Source organism: Panthera onca, chromosome A2, assembly GCF_046562875.1.
Source record: "Panthera onca isolate mPanOnc1 chromosome A2, mPanOnc1 haplotype 2, whole genome shotgun sequence".
Classification (NCBI taxonomy): domain Eukaryota; kingdom Metazoa; phylum Chordata; class Mammalia; order Carnivora; family Felidae; genus Panthera; species Panthera onca.
Genome location: NC_138340.1, coordinates 16,439,528 through 16,454,136, shown reverse-complemented (window position 1 = coordinate 16,454,136; position 14,609 = coordinate 16,439,528). Strand labels below are relative to the sequence as shown.

At 58.9% G+C, this 14,609-nt stretch overlaps 1 protein-coding gene across 2 annotated transcripts; it reads left to right on the top strand.

The window, feature by feature from the left end:
* Window positions 1–3,184: 3,184 nt before the first annotated feature.
* MYL3 (myosin light chain 3) lies at window positions 3,185–8,905 on the top strand. 2 transcript variants are annotated; one of them, XM_078443136.2, is made up of 7 exons: window positions 3,185–3,395; window positions 5,650–5,677; window positions 5,810–5,959; window positions 6,745–6,918; window positions 8,264–8,341; window positions 8,460–8,502; window positions 8,618–8,905. In XM_078443136.2, exons 1-6 carry the CDS (start codon window positions 3,264–3,266, stop codon window positions 8,486–8,488), a joined length of 591 nt encoding a protein of 196 aa, XP_078299262.1. In that variant the 5' UTR covers window positions 3,185–3,263; the 3' UTR covers window positions 8,489–8,502; window positions 8,618–8,905. The 2 variants fall into 2 exon arrangements, with proteins under 2 accessions (XP_078299262.1, XP_078299261.1); XM_078443135.2 differs by having other exon boundaries at window positions 3,187–3,395; window positions 8,687–8,905.
* Window positions 8,906–14,609: the final 5,704 nt, after the last annotated feature.

Genomic DNA, 14,609 nt, shown 5'->3' with positions numbered 1-14,609 from the left:
ACCACCCCATGGGTGGAGTTTAGCAATAGGTCCCAGTCCCCGTGTGAGGAATGGGTAAAACTGAGATGTTTTGGGACATCTGCTCATCCGACATTTATTGAGTGCCTACTGTGTACCAGGCTCTGTCGTAGACTCTGGGAATATACAGATGTGAAAGAACAAAATTTCCTCTGTGCCAGCTGACCCTCATGGGATGGGGGGGAGGGTGGGAATCCACATAAGAAACAAAACAACAAAGAAACAGGCTCGTTTTAGGGTGCACCGCGATGGGGAGTCTGAGTGAGAGACAAGGCAGAAAGAGCAGGTCCAGGGTAGTCTGAGAAGGCTTCGCAGAGGAGGTGACATATCACTGAGATCAGGGGATGACAAGGAGCAAGCCATGGCCAGGGTCCCAGACGAGGGGAGGAAACAGCCTATGCAAAAGGTATGCGGGCTGGAAATAACCTAGAAGGAGGCCAGTGTGGCCTGAGGTCTTCTGCCTCTATCCATGGGCCCCTCAGAAGTTAGGGCCCATATCTTCCCCAGCATTCCCCTTGGCTGGAGAGAGAGGGGGGCAAGGTAGTTGCCCCCCAGAAGGCTCTGGACTGTAGTACCTGTGAGTCTGCATCAGACCGGTCACCACTCAGACACCGGGGCTGGCGGCACCGGAGGGATAAGAGCCAGGCTCTCCAGACCCCACAGGCCCTGCCAGGATCTTGCCTGCAGGCTGTCCTTCCTAAGGGACACAGAGCTCAGGCTGGGAGCTGGGAGAGAGAGAGGAGAGCCACACCTTAGAGTGGCCCTCCTTACTGCTCACCTGCCTGCCCACCAGCCCACCCCCTGCCTTGCTTCTGGCCTCAACAGCCTGTCCTGCTGGCAATGGAGGAGGCTGATCCCTGCAGAGCCCCTGCTGGGGGGCTGGGCATTAGCTTGAGGTTGAGACAGGTCCCCCAGGGTGAGCCCTGGGGATGCTGTGGCTCCCAGGAACCAGAGCTCAGCAGTCAAAGACCTGGCCCCTGCCTCCGTCTAAGCCCTCAGGAGGCAGTGGAAGGTGGTTCTGTGCACAATGTCCCCACTGCAGGACCGCACCTGCCCTGTGCATGAGGGAAGGGGACAGAGGCCCCCCTCCCCCCCAACGTTCTCCCAAGCAGAGGACGTGGTGCAGTATGGCTCCGGCTGGCTGCATCAGCCTGTCCCACCCCGTAGCACGGACCTGGCAGCTGCCGGTCAGGAGCCCTATGTCACTCACCTACCCCTGTTCAAGCTGGTGTCGAGTGGTTTCTGAGATATGGCAGTCATGTGTGGACGAAAGGAACGAGATCAGAAGTCTGGGTGACCCTGAGTGTGTCCTCTGCCCTGGGTCTTGGTTTCACCCATCATGAGTGAAAGGGGACTGGGTAGTGTCTCACTGGTTGTGCCTGTGGGTGGCTGGAGTCCCTGTGGGACATCCAGAGTCAGTTGTCTTGAGGGCCATCGGGCCTGGGCAGTGGGGCCGCCCAAGAGCCTCTCTCTCTGTGTGTCCTCCTCTGGCTGTCTTCTCTTGTGGTATTTCTGGCTTGTCTCTGTGGACCCTCCCCCCACCCCTTTTTTTCTCAATACTTTTGCCAAACATCTGGAAGGAAAGTGAAAAACTTGCCCCCCCCCCCCAGCACCGGATGTTGTCAGATTTCCAGATGTGGGGTGTTCTGTCCTCCAGATGAGGGGAGGCATTTCCTGTGTTCTAGCTGGGGGGGGGGGGGGGACCCGGCCCCGTCTGTTCCACTGCTCTCCCCCTTTTGGTGAGGACGAGTGACAGGATCAGAGCGACCTGGGCTCAGCAGGTAGATGGTGGGGGGACCCCAGGAGGGGGAGGCCCCTGTGAATCCTTCCCCCCACCCCAGGCTCCAGCCCCAGCCCCTCTCCACACCCAGGAATCCCCCCTGGGGTCTGGATGGGTGAGGCATTGCCTCTGAAGTTTCTATCAAAGGCTCCGGGCACTTAAAAATAACAAGGAGCACCTCCTTCCCACCCCCGGCACAGAGGGAGGGAGCCCAATGTGCTCACAAGATGTCCCCACTCTCACAGTTCTGGGCCCGGAGGGGCCTCATGCCAGCTCAGCCTTCCCACCTCCCCCGCTTTCCCAAGTGGTGGCCTGGCCAGGCTGCCCTCTGTCACTGCCCTCTGGTGAGACCTGGGCACGGGGTGGGTGCCGGGGCGGGGGTGGGGGTTGCAAATCTCGCTTGGCTCCCTGAGGTCCCTCAGAGGCATAAATAAGTGGTCCACAGGCAGAGGGCAGTGGGGGGGAGAGGAGATGGGAAATGAGGTGAAACAGGAGCCGGCGAGGGGCCAGCCGCGTGCCGAGGAAGGAGGCAGTGGGGGCCGCTGGGCTGCTGAACTGTGCTCGAGGGAGCAGCACATTCCGTTGCCACTTGAGGCCTTCCCGGAGCGCCACCCCCCCCCCCCCGCCCCGCCCGGGGCCACAGCTGCCTGCGAGCCTTGAGCAGACACACACAGATACTTATAAACACCCAGACACAAACACACGGAAGCGACACTCACAGACACGCTCACAGAGATACACACAGACATGTGCGTACGTATAAACACCCCGACAGACCCGCAGAGCCAACACGGAGATGGGCATGGGCCATTCCCCACGAGACACAGAGGCGCACACGAGGACCTCCCCCACCAAGCATGAAGACACCTGGACAACACACACAGATACACGCCTCCCACCATAGACAGACAGACATACACAAACAGCCACATACGCGCGCGCGCGCGCACACACACACACACACACACACACACACGGGAATTCGGTGCACAGATGGGAAATTTAACTCAAGAGGTGCCCTTAGGTGATCACAGCCCTTCTGCTCCTGACACAACACGCTCCGGTCCAGCCTTCGGGTCCTGTTCAGTGTATTGACTTGCCGAGGGGCATCAGGGCTGCTGTGCCTATGGGTGCGTGTGCATTTGAGGGTGAGTGGTGTGTGTTGAGCAGTGGCTTCGGTCCTCTCCTCCCCCTCCCTCTCCCCAACAGGTGATTGGGAGGAAGGGAGGGCCCTCCCTCTTCCCCACCCATTCCCGAGCCCGAACAATGCCCTCCCCAGGCCCCGAAATAGCCCCTGAGCTTAGCCAATGTCCTTTTATGGCCCTGTCCCTATTGTGCACTGTGGGGGTGGGGGGGACTGGGGTCAGGAGGTGTCCGGACAGGATAAAGGCCAGGCCTGGGAGCCTCACCTACCCTGCTCTCTGCTTTCCATCTCTCCACATCCCTCTCTGTGCTTACAGCTCCCATGGCCCCCAAAAAGCCAGACCCCAAGAAGGACGACGCCAAAGCAGCCAAGGCGGCTCCCGCGCCACCGCCCGCACCTGCACCCGAGCCCGAGCGCCCCAAGGAAGTGGAGTTTGATGCCTCCAAAATCAAGGTGGGTGTGGGAGCTGGGTTTCAGCAGGAAGGACGGGGCAAGTCAGTGGATCCCAGAGTGGACCTACTCAGTGGCAGGCCAGACTCTAGAAAGTGAGCACTGAGCTGACCCTGGAAGCCTCCACGCAGAGGTCAGACAGGCCCTGGGGGCTTTCAGGCATCCGGAGGGCTGCAGCAGGAGGGATGGTTGTCAGACATCAGGCAGGACTCCCCCAGTGCCGCCGAAGGGCAAGTCTTTTGCTGGCTCTGGAAACTGTCTCTTGCCCTTCTCTCTGGACCTCACATCCTTGGGGAATCCCGGAGCTGCCTGGACCCAACCCCTGTGGCCAAGTGGAGATCTTCCTTGTCTAGCAGCGGGGTCTCACGTCCACGCCAAGTCCCCCAGGGTGGCCTGGGGGGAGAGGATGAGGAAGTGAGGCCCCTGCCCAGGCTGGGTCACACTCACCCCTACCAGAGTGGCCGAGCCCCAGACTTAGTCAAGCCTCAGCTTTTAGGTAGGGAAGTTGAGGCACAGGCTGAGTAGATCATGTAGGAAATTGGTCTTGGAGCCGTGACCAGTGGAACCAGAGATTCTTTCTCAGAGTCTAAACTTGGAGGGAGAGCCATGACTCCCACCTGTGGTATTTGCATAGTGGCACATCCCCCGTGTCCTGCCTGTCCCCTGTTCGTGGCTGGCCACCGGTCACTGCCACCCTGCCCTGTGGAGCTAGCTCCCCCAGCCCTACACAGCTCCTGCCTGTCCAGCCAGACCTGTGGCCCAACTGCACAGAACCGTCTCCCGTTCGTGAGCCCTTCCCGGGGCGCCTACCTTGTCCCTCAAGACCCGGGTTCAAATCCCAACATTGTTCCCTCCTGTTCACTGCTCTGGGGCTCGGTTTCCCCAGATGTGAAATGGGGTAATAAACCTTCCTTGCAGGCTACCAGGAACTGTTCACAGAAAGTGCTCTTTGGAGTTGGCTCCCTGAGCCCCAGCCACCCCCTGTGTCCAAACTCGTGTCCCACAGGCCCCCTGCTGAGGTCTGACCACTCCAGGCCCAAGGTGGCGTTGTCCAGTCTCCCCGGATCTGCGGCGGGCACAGACTCCCCTCCGAGAGGAGGGTGTAGGGAGCCCCTCGGGCCGGCCAGTGAAGGGCAGGAGGCTTTGCCAGGAGGCCAGGCAGCCTAATGTCAGCAGGCTTCCTGGTGCCGAGAGAGCTCGCAGGGGGCCGGGAGCAACAACTTGTTCTTCCCAGCACTGGGTGGGGACAAGCACGACAAGGTGGCAGGGTTCCTCTGCGCTGATGTGTGCCGTGGAGGTGGAGGTCGGTGGGGCTCCCAGGGAGCAGCAGTGGAAGAGGTGCCAGTCACGCCCCCTCCCCCAAGCTCCTTTCCCTCCTGCGACCTTGACCTTGGGGCGAGTGACTGCCGTGATAAAAATAGACCTGGTATCGGGTGAGGAGGGGGAAACCAGGTCCCAGGAGGCCTCCTGACCTCAGGTGGCTCTGATGTGGCCTCAGCAAACACTCACCCACACCCCCCTGGCCCCATGCTCTGCTTCGGTGGGGGTGGCCTTGGGCTTATGGAAGGGGTGTGTAAGACCCCATTGTAGAGCGGGGCCATGTGAGTGACAGTGCCTAGCCTTGAGGGCCCTGTGCGGGACAGGCGCGTGTAAACACTTGCAGATGCACACACGTGTGTGAATATACACACGTGCCTCTCTCTCACACACACGCGTGCATTCCTGTGGATATGCTCTCATGCTGACAGAAACGATCTGGCCTGTACCTTCCCCCTTCCCCCTCCTGTCACCCTCCACAAGGAGTTGAGGCCTCCTGTCTCTCTCCTGTGGATGGTCCTGCCCGTTGGGCCCCCAGGCCTGCCGGGGGTGGGGGCAAAGCCAGTCTGATCAAATCTTGTGGCTTCAGACACCTCTGTCCAGGACCAGGGGTGACAGGTAAGGCCTAGGCTGAGCTGGGGACTCAGGGGACCGGGCCAGCCTTCTCACCTCTTCCCCAGATGCGGTCCCCCGCCCCCTCCCCCCGCTGCCATCAGGGTCTGAGCACATGCAGACTGAAGGCCCTCGTTCTAACAGGTCAGGAGGGGGAAGAAGGCAGGAAGGTGCCAGGGTCGATGGCAGGAGGTTGTGGGTGCTGGAACGGGGACAAGTTGGGTGGCCAAGAGGCTGAGGCCTGGGTTGTGCCCCTGGAAGTGCCTGGGAGGAGGCCTGGTCCCACCCTCTGAGCCAGGCACTCAGAATCTTTGGGGTCTCCTTTCAGATCGAGTTTACACCAGAGCAGATTGAAGGTGAGTGAGGGTCTTGAGCCCGAGGGCGGCAGGGTGGGGCCCAGGGTCCCCAGCCTGAGAGTCCTGCCAGCGCAGCGTGAGTGGGGTGGGCTGACTCTGGGCGTGTCCCCGGTTCACGCCCTCTCCTGGCAGAATTCAAGGAAGCCTTCATGCTGTTCGACCGCACACCCAAGTGTGAGATGAAGATCACATACGGGCAGTGCGGGGATGTCCTGCGGGCGCTGGGCCAGAACCCTACGCAGGCCGAGGTGCTCCGCGTCCTGGGGAGACCAAAGCAAGAAGGTTGGTATGCGTGAGTGCCAGGCCCCGGGGAGGCCACTGGGGGGGGCGCCGTCTGTGGTGGGACAACGTGGGACCCTCCCTGCTCTGGGTTCTCCTGACATCTTCCCATTGTTTGGATGAGGACACTGAGCTGGTCTCAGGCGATGCCGATGGGGCAACAAGCAGTGAGTTTGCTGGGCCATCTGGCCCCACGCTTATTCGCCAGATAGGAAACTGACAGTGCAAATGAGCTGCCGTGGCTGGTGTGAGGGCGGGCGGGGGGGGGGGGCACCCAGCCTTGGCCACCCTCTGCTCCGTGGCCCTTCCTTGTCTCCTCCACATCTCTCTGGGGCTCCGGGCCCCAGATTCCCTCACCGTTTTTGCCAGAGAGGTTTGCCTACTTTGCCCCGAGGAAGAGTGAGACTTAAGCCCTCTCCCCAGGTTCAAAAGTCCCAGGGACGGTCTCTGATTGGCCCCACTGCTCCTGGCCAATCACAGGTTGTGGGGAGGGTGGGGTCTATTAGAAAATGACACTATCTAGGAGGGTTTCCCCAAAGGAGAGCAGAGGCTCTAGACAGAGCACTGCAGCCAACCGTCCTTGTGGACAGCAAAGGATTATGTAAACAATGCATTTCTCCGTTGACTGTGAAGTGCCTCGTGATGGTGAAGTGCTTTGTAAATGGCTAACGGGTGTAGAGAGTGCTTTGGGACCGTGTGAGGGCCACAGCCCTTCACCATAAGGCACAGCGGAAGGGTGTGCCCATCCCGCCCCTCAGAGCGTGGGACCAAGGACCATCTCTCCACAGAGCTTAACACCAAGATGATGGACTTTGACACCTTCCTGCCCATGCTCCAGCACATTTCCAAGAACAAGGACACAGGCACCTATGAGGACTTTGTGGAGGGGCTGCGGGTCTTCGACAAAGAGGGCAATGGCACTGTCATGGGTGCCGAGCTCCGCCACGTGCTGGCCACTCTAGGTGAGGGCCGCGTCCTCCTCACCCCCACTCCTCCCTCACGGGGCATCCTGGGAGAAACCACTCGTCACCAGGCGAGCCTGTGTCTCATGTCTGAAATGGAGAGAGTGACAGTCAAGAAGCCTCTATGGCAGGCGACAGCAATGTGGGGAATTTAGAGACTTAGGTAGGGAGGAAGAGAAGGTGTTGGTGCAGCTCACAGAACCCCAGGGGGCTGAGGACAGCTCTGGGGACAGGGTAGGGCAGTGTGGCGTATCCAGCAGGATCAACTCAGTCCCGGTGTTCGTTGTCTTGAGGTCACATCCCAGGGACACGGCAAGTAAGTGGCCCAGTAGGTTAGGCGCCTGCCTCTTGGACATCCAGACCCCCATCATCTGGCTGGCAGGGGCACCCCCTTCTCAAAGAAGCTTTTTTGTACAGCAAATGTTTATTGAGCACCTACTATGTCTGCTCAAAGCAGCTTTTCCCCGTACCAAACGTTGACTGAACTCCTACTGCGTGCTTAGCCCTGTGCTGGTCTCTGGGTTGTGTGTGTGGCTGGGGGTAGGAGGTCGCCCCCCACCGCAGTGAGGGAACCCACACAGCACACAAAACCCAGAGGCAGGAGCGTGGCAGACTTGTCTGGAGAACAGAGATGTTGTCTCTTGGTCTCCTCCACCATCACCCCTCAAGGCCCTCAGCTTCACCCCACGGGTCCTTCCTCGAGCCTCAAAAGGCTGCCCTGGGGAACTGCTTCTGGGGACATGGTGGGGCTGGCCTCCTCATGATGGGAGGACCCCCAGCAGCCCGTCGAAAAAAGAGGACAGTGCGTGCTGGTGACTTGAACGCCAAGCTGGCTTTTTATTTTTTTATTTTTTTATTTTTTTAAAAAATTTTTTTTTTCAACGTTTTTATTTATTTTTGGCACAGAGAGAGACAGAGCATGAACGGGGGAGGGGCAGAGAGAGAGGGAGACACAGAATCGGAAACAGGCTCCAGGCTCTGAGCCATCAGCCCAGAGCCTGACGCGGGGCTCAAACTCACGGACCGCGAGATCGTGACCTGGCTGAAGTCGGATGCTTAGCCGACTGCGCCACCCAGGCGCCCCCCAAGCTGGCTTTTTAAAGACAGAGCCCAGGCTTGGAGGGGGTACCAGACCTGCACCCCAGGTTCCACCGTTTTTGACTTGTCACTGATTCCCCTGGACTCAGAAATGGGGTGATGGCCGAGGCCTTGTGAGCCGGGATGGCCGTGCCAAAGTGAGGTGTGGGAGCACTAGGGAGGCAGACCCACCACCCAGAGGGGCTCAGGGGGTCCCCGCACCCTTCGCACCTTCCGGGGGTGCTGACTCAGCCTCCCGCCCCGCCAGGTGAGAGGCTGACGGAAGATGAGGTGGAGAAATTGATGGCGGGGCAGGAAGACTCCAATGGCTGCATCAACTACGAAGGTGCTGCTCAGCAGGCCAGGAGCTGGTGGGGGGTCGGGGGTGGGGACTGGGACCCTAGGCTCCCGCCCTTGGCTACCCAGTGCTTGAGCCCTGCCACTCACTCTCCCCTTCCTTCCAGCATTCGTGAAGCACATCATGGCCAGCTGAGCCTCCCATCGCAGGTGAGACCCCCCACTTCTTTCCAAACCAGCTGTGGCCTCTGCTGAGAGCAGAGATGGCCTCACGTGCTGTCATCCGGATCCCTTATCGCCACCTCCCCATCCCCACCAACTCCAGTTCTCAGTTGGCATCCTGCTGCCTCGCTCCGCCCTGTCCTCTGTAACCAGTGACCGCCTTTGCTCTCAGGGAGCCCAGGGAGGCCATGCTGGGGACCGCTCATCCCCCACTCTCAGCGCTGACACCAGTGGCCTGGAGTTGTGGGGAGCAAGGGAGGGCATCGAGGCTCCTACACCAGCTCCCTCCGCACCGCCCTGCAGATCTCCGTGTGCCTGTCATCTCCCTCTATGAGCTGTGCCTCCCTGTCTTCACCCCAGGGGCCTCATGAATAAACGGCTTCTGTCCTTCCTTTCTTCCTCATTCATTCCTTTCTTCCTTCCCTCTCTCCCTCCTTCCTTCTTTCCCCTCTGTGGCCCTTTGGTTGACTTCTGTAATATGTATGAGCCCCACATGGTTAGCCCTGGACAAAATGAGGGGAGTCATGCCGAGATCCTGCCTCCTTTCTCCCCTTCAAACTATCCTGTCCGGTGTGCCCAAATCCCCTGCGCCTGCGTCCAGGGGCACAGGTAGGAGTAGGGCTGAGCTGGAAGAGGCCCGGGTGCCCCCCCCCCCCTTGCTCTTGTCCTCTCCTCCTCCCCCTCTCCCCTCTGGAGGTGGGAGCTGTGCTGTAGCCCCCAACACAGGGATGGCACTAGGGTGTCTGAACTGTCTCCTCCCACCACCAGTAATCAGGGACTCACAGGGCATGGGCCCAGGGCCGCCCGTGTCGCAGGTGGGGAAACCGAGGCCCAGAGCAGTCACACTGAGTCACATTGGGAATGAATGGCAGGGCAGGAGCTAACTTTGTTTCCAGGCTATCAGAATGGAAGGGGCCTTAGACCCCTGCCTGACTCAGATGGGGAAACTGAGGCACTCTGCCTGTGTTGTGGCTGTAGGCCAGAGGAAGAGGCCTTACTGGGGCAGTATCCGGGGTCCCTGGTGGGTTCCCCAGCCCTGGGCTTCTCAGCAGCAGATAAGTGTACAGTCTCTGAAATGACAGGGGGAGGTACATACACGACCTGCAAACCCCGTCCCGTTGCCCACACCTTGCTTGGGGCCAGGGCTCCTCCCCTCCCCTTGGAGTTCAGTGGGGAGTGTGAGGGGAGACTTCCTGGAGGAGGTGATCCACGTGGTTTTGATCGGGAGGAAAAGCAATGCCCTGCAGAGAGGCTGGGGGCCCTAGAGACCGGGGGTGTGGGGGAGATCAGGGGCTCAGAGTGAGGAGTGGGCCACACAGGGTAGGAAACAGCCCGCAGGCCAGGAGGCAGCTCCATCAAGGTGCATTTGCATGGCCTCCTGTGCATGTGAGTGCGTCAGCATGTGAGGTGAGCCTGTGGCTGTGTGAGTCGCTGCGTGAGGGTGTGGTGTGGTGGGTGGGGGTCCTGTCTGCAAGTGCGCTCGGGTTGTCAGTGTAAGCGCGTGTGGGGAGTGCGCCCGCAGCGCGTGTGAGACAGTATGTATGAGGGGGTGAGTGTGCGGGAGCCCCACTCATCTTCCTTTCATTTTCTCAGAGTTTATTGAGCACCGACTGTTTGCCAGGCTCTCGCCTAGGCCCCGGGAACACCGTTGTGGAGAAAGTGTCAAAACCTCTGCCCCGTGGAGCTCACAAAGTCACCAACCATAAAGTGTGTCAACACGTGATAAAGGCTGAGGAGGGACCCAAAGTGGGGAAGAGGCTTTACGGTGCGTGTGTGTGTGTGTGTGTGTGTGCACGTGCGTGCCCATGTGTAAGAGCTAGGAGGGAGTTGACATGTTAAATAATGAGGCCGGTGATGATCGGAGAAGGTAATAGTTGGACAACGACTTAAAAAAAAGAGGAGATAATACCCAGAATATATAAAGGATCTCTACAACTCAAGAGCAAAATAATTAATAACCTGCCTCAACGATGGGCAAGACTTGGGGTGCCTGGGTGGCTCAGTCGGTTGAGCGTCTGACTCTTGATTTCGGCTCAGGTCGTGATCCCAGGGTCTTGGGATGGGGCCCCAAAGGTTCTCTCTCTCCCTCTGCCTTTCTTTCCCGCACAGGCACTCTTTCTCTCTAAAATTAAAAAACAAAACAAAACAGGGCAAGACTTGAACAGACATTCCTCCAAAGAAGGTCTACAAATGTCCAATTAGCATGTGAACGGATGTTCAACATCCCTAATTAGGGAAATGCAAATCCAGACCACTATGGGATACCACTTCACGCCCATTAGGATGACGATTACCCACGAAACGACAAGCGTTGGCGAGAATGTGGAGAGACTGGGACCCGTGGGTGCTGTCGGTGGGAATATAAAATGGTGCAGCGGCTGTGGAAAACGCCACGGAGGGTCATCGCAAAATTAAACACACGTTGCCATATGATTCCTGCAACTCCATTCCTAAGTACATGCCCGAAAGGATTGAAAGCAGGGACAAAGAGATACTCGCACATCAACGTTCATAGAGCCATTATTCACCATAGCCCCAAGGTGGAAACAGCCAAGCGCCCACGGACAGATGAATGGTGTATACACACAATGGACAGTTATTCGGCCCCGAAAAAGGAAGGACATTCTGGCACGCGTTACAACATGGATGAAATTTGAGGATGTTCTGCTGAGTGAAACAGGACAAACGGTGGCTGAGGACCCTCACAGAAAAGCAGGGCCTCCCGCTGGTTACTGTCCAGACTGCAGGTATGGACAAATGCTGTGTGATGCCACTTGAATGAGGTACCTTGAGTCCTCAAATTCATAGAGACAGAAAGTAGAATGCGGTTGCAGGGGGAGAGGAGAATGGGAAGAAAGGAGAGATGGAATGTCTCAGCTGAGACAGGGGCCTGAATGCAAGTGGTCTCCCTGGGAGGTGACCCCAGGGAGCATGGGAGAGCAGCTGGAAGGAAAGGAAGTCTCTGTGGGGCGCATGGGAGCAGAGAGCGCTGCGGACAGTGGGGGCTCAGCCCCACTGGGGGCCTCCAGAAGATGGCTGGCTGTCCTACTGAGGGGATAAGGGAATCAGGCTATCCAGCTACTCCTGTCCTCGCTGGTTGAGGCAGGGCCTCCTAGGCAGGCTGGAACATTCGCGTGGGGCACGTCGGCATTTGCCCCGGGCAGCATCGAGGGAAGACATTCCCGCAGAGGGCACAAGGACGCTGAGCGGGAGCAGGCGGTGCCATGGGGGAGGTGGTGGGACCCAAGTCAGAGAGGTGACAGAGGGCCTGTGGCCACGGGATGGGCTTTGGTGGGTGCTCCGGGGAGATTTTTATCAGCATCACTCTGGCTGCCGCGTGGAGAATAGCCTGGGGGACACTAGCAGAAACAGAGTGATAAGGGAGGAGGGTCCAGGAGAGGAAAACAGATGAGAGGCAGCAGCTTGGCCCGGTGGAGATGAGAGGCAGTCAGACTGCAGGTCACTTCGAAACCAGTCTCAACAACATCTTGGGCAGATTTCGAGGCTTTCCGGTTCCTTTCCTTGTCTCAACGCAGTCCACCCCAGCCCCAGATCCTGTCTGGGGCGGCAGGAGAGGGACTGGGGCCTGCTCTTTTATGGCGGGGAGTCTGGCTGGCTGGTGGGGAGGCGTGCGGTGGCCTCTGTTAGTGGGGGTGTCTCCCGAGTACGTGTGACCTTGCTGGACTCTGGCTAGCCTCCCAGGACAAATGGTGGCTGAGGACCCTCACAGAAAAGCAGGGCCTCCCGCTGGTTACAATCAGGGCAGGGAGCCACGTGACTGACCGATACCCTTCTGGGCAGCCCCCACTTCCTGCCTGTCCCAGCCACCTCATTCCCGGACGCCAAGCCGGGGAACTGCTGAGCTCTCTTTCAGAAGTCTCCAGGGGCCGCATGGGACTGGGACATCCCAGCTTTTTCTTTCTGGGGATGCTCACCCTGGGCCGGAGTCCTGCAGGCAGGGATCACACCTGTCATCTCCAGGCAAGAAGCGACCCTGCCTCCAAGTTCACGTCTCTCCTGGATCCCAGGGGATACGTTGCTCTCTCAAGAATGCCTGCCCCTTCCAGAATGGTCCTGCGGGGCTCCCAGCCTTCCTTAGTTCCTGGGAGCTACCACCCCACTCGGCTTGGTCTGGCAGCGGAAGGGAGTGTCCCACGCGTTCCCCTAAGACACTCTGCAGCCCGAACCCACCGGTCTTCCTGTGTGGATGAGGGGGCAGGCTGGAGGTGGCTGGCGGGGTACAGCAGGGGCTGTTGTGTCTGATAAGCTCTGGCTGGGGAGGTTTGGTCCCACTCGTTGGGACTCCCCTCGGAATATGTCTCTATCCCAGTCATGGTCATGTTGCCCCTCTGGGCCTTTTTTGCCTCTTGTATATGGCTGTGCTGACCACGTGTGGGCTCCGGCCACCAGCTGTAGGTACAAGCGTCGCAGTGGGTGGGTGGAGGGTTCCAGGGGAGCCACTCAGCTGCAGGGGTGAGAGTTTTCCTCACTCAGCATCCCCTCTCCCCCCCGGCCTCGGCTGGGTGGAATGTGTATCTCTGTGTGTCCCCGTGTGTTTGTGCATGCGTGTGCCCACAAGCGGGCCTGTGTGTTTGTGTCTGAGTGTGTCTGTGAGTGCATGAGTTGCCCGTGTGCATACCTGTATACGTGTGTGCTGCTTGTCTGTGCATATGGGCACGTGTGTTTGCATGCATGTTAAAGTGCGTATGTGCTAGGGGGCTCTGCTGAGTCAGTGCTGGGCCGGGGGGACAGCACTGCCAGCCGGGTTGTGGCCTTCCCACCGTTGCATAAACACTGTCCCAGCTGTCCCCTCAAGCAGGGTGGTCTAGCCTGTGGCCCTGTGGCCGGTGGCAAGGGATGGGAGGGGACAAAGGGTTTGCCTCCTTATTGGCCTGGTCCCCTCCATGTCTCAAGTGCCTGGTCACGTGCCCTTTAAGGTGGGGTCTGATCTGGGGTCTCTCTATGGCTCACTTACCCCATCTGGTCTGAGGCCTGATCTCTGAGGTTGTTCTTTAAAAAAATTTTTTTTAATGTTTATTTATTATTTTGAAAGAGAGATAGAGACAGCGTGTGAGCAGGGGAGGAGCAGAGAGAGGGGGAGACACAGAATCCGAAGGAACTCTGAGCTGTCAGCACAGAGCCCAATGCAGGGCTTGAACCCACAGACAGTGAGATCATGACCTGAGCTGAAGTCGGATGCTTAACTGAGTCACCCAGGTGCCCCCTCTGAGGTCTTTCTAAGGTGGCAGGAATATTCCTCTTTGGTTTCGGTCCTGGTCCAGGCTGATCCAGAGAGTCAGTGGGGCAGCCAGGGAAAACCGGGGGCCAGGGGCAGAGTTCAGCCTCAGGACCCTAGAACCAACTGTCCCTCCTCTGCTCTGACGTCCCTGCATGGCTGCTTCCGGCTCTTGGTAGCCTGCTACGCCCTGCGTCCTCTCTCCAAACACCATCCTCAGGGATCGTGAGGTCACCACGGGGCATGGGTCAGATAGCACTAAGTGAGGGGCTGAGAAGGCCAGAATCTCAGACCGAGGTAGAATGAAGTCAGGCAGGGTCTTGAAGACATCAAATATTACGAGAAGGAAAATCTCACGAGAAGGAAAGAAATCAGGCTGCAGGTATGAGAAAGGGGACGCTAGGGCTCAAAGCACTCAGCGGCAGAGGGGCCGACAGAAAGCTGATGAAGACGTTAAGAGAAATCAGAGGCGGAGTAAAAGGGTCCAAGCCACAGAGTGTATGAAATCAGAGGCAGGGTTGGGGGGGGATGTGGGGGAGATAGGAGGAGAGGCCAAAGAAATCAGGCGGTGGCGGGTGTGACAGGCAGCCCTCATTGCTGTGAAAGTATGTGCTTGGGGACACCAGGCTGGAGGCTCTGCTGTCCGTCCCGAAGCTGTGGGTGGTGGGGAGTGCTGAGGGGAGGGGGCGCAGAGGAGCCTGTGGGTGCCGGCCTAGCCACACCCCAGGACTGCTGGCCCGGTCGCCTCAGAGAACAGCAGGAAAACCCCAGACCTTGAACCCGGTGACCCCGGCACAGAAGTGGCTCCCTGGGGTTCTCCCAGGTCCCTTCCACCCAGCCCCAGGCCCGCCCTCACCCA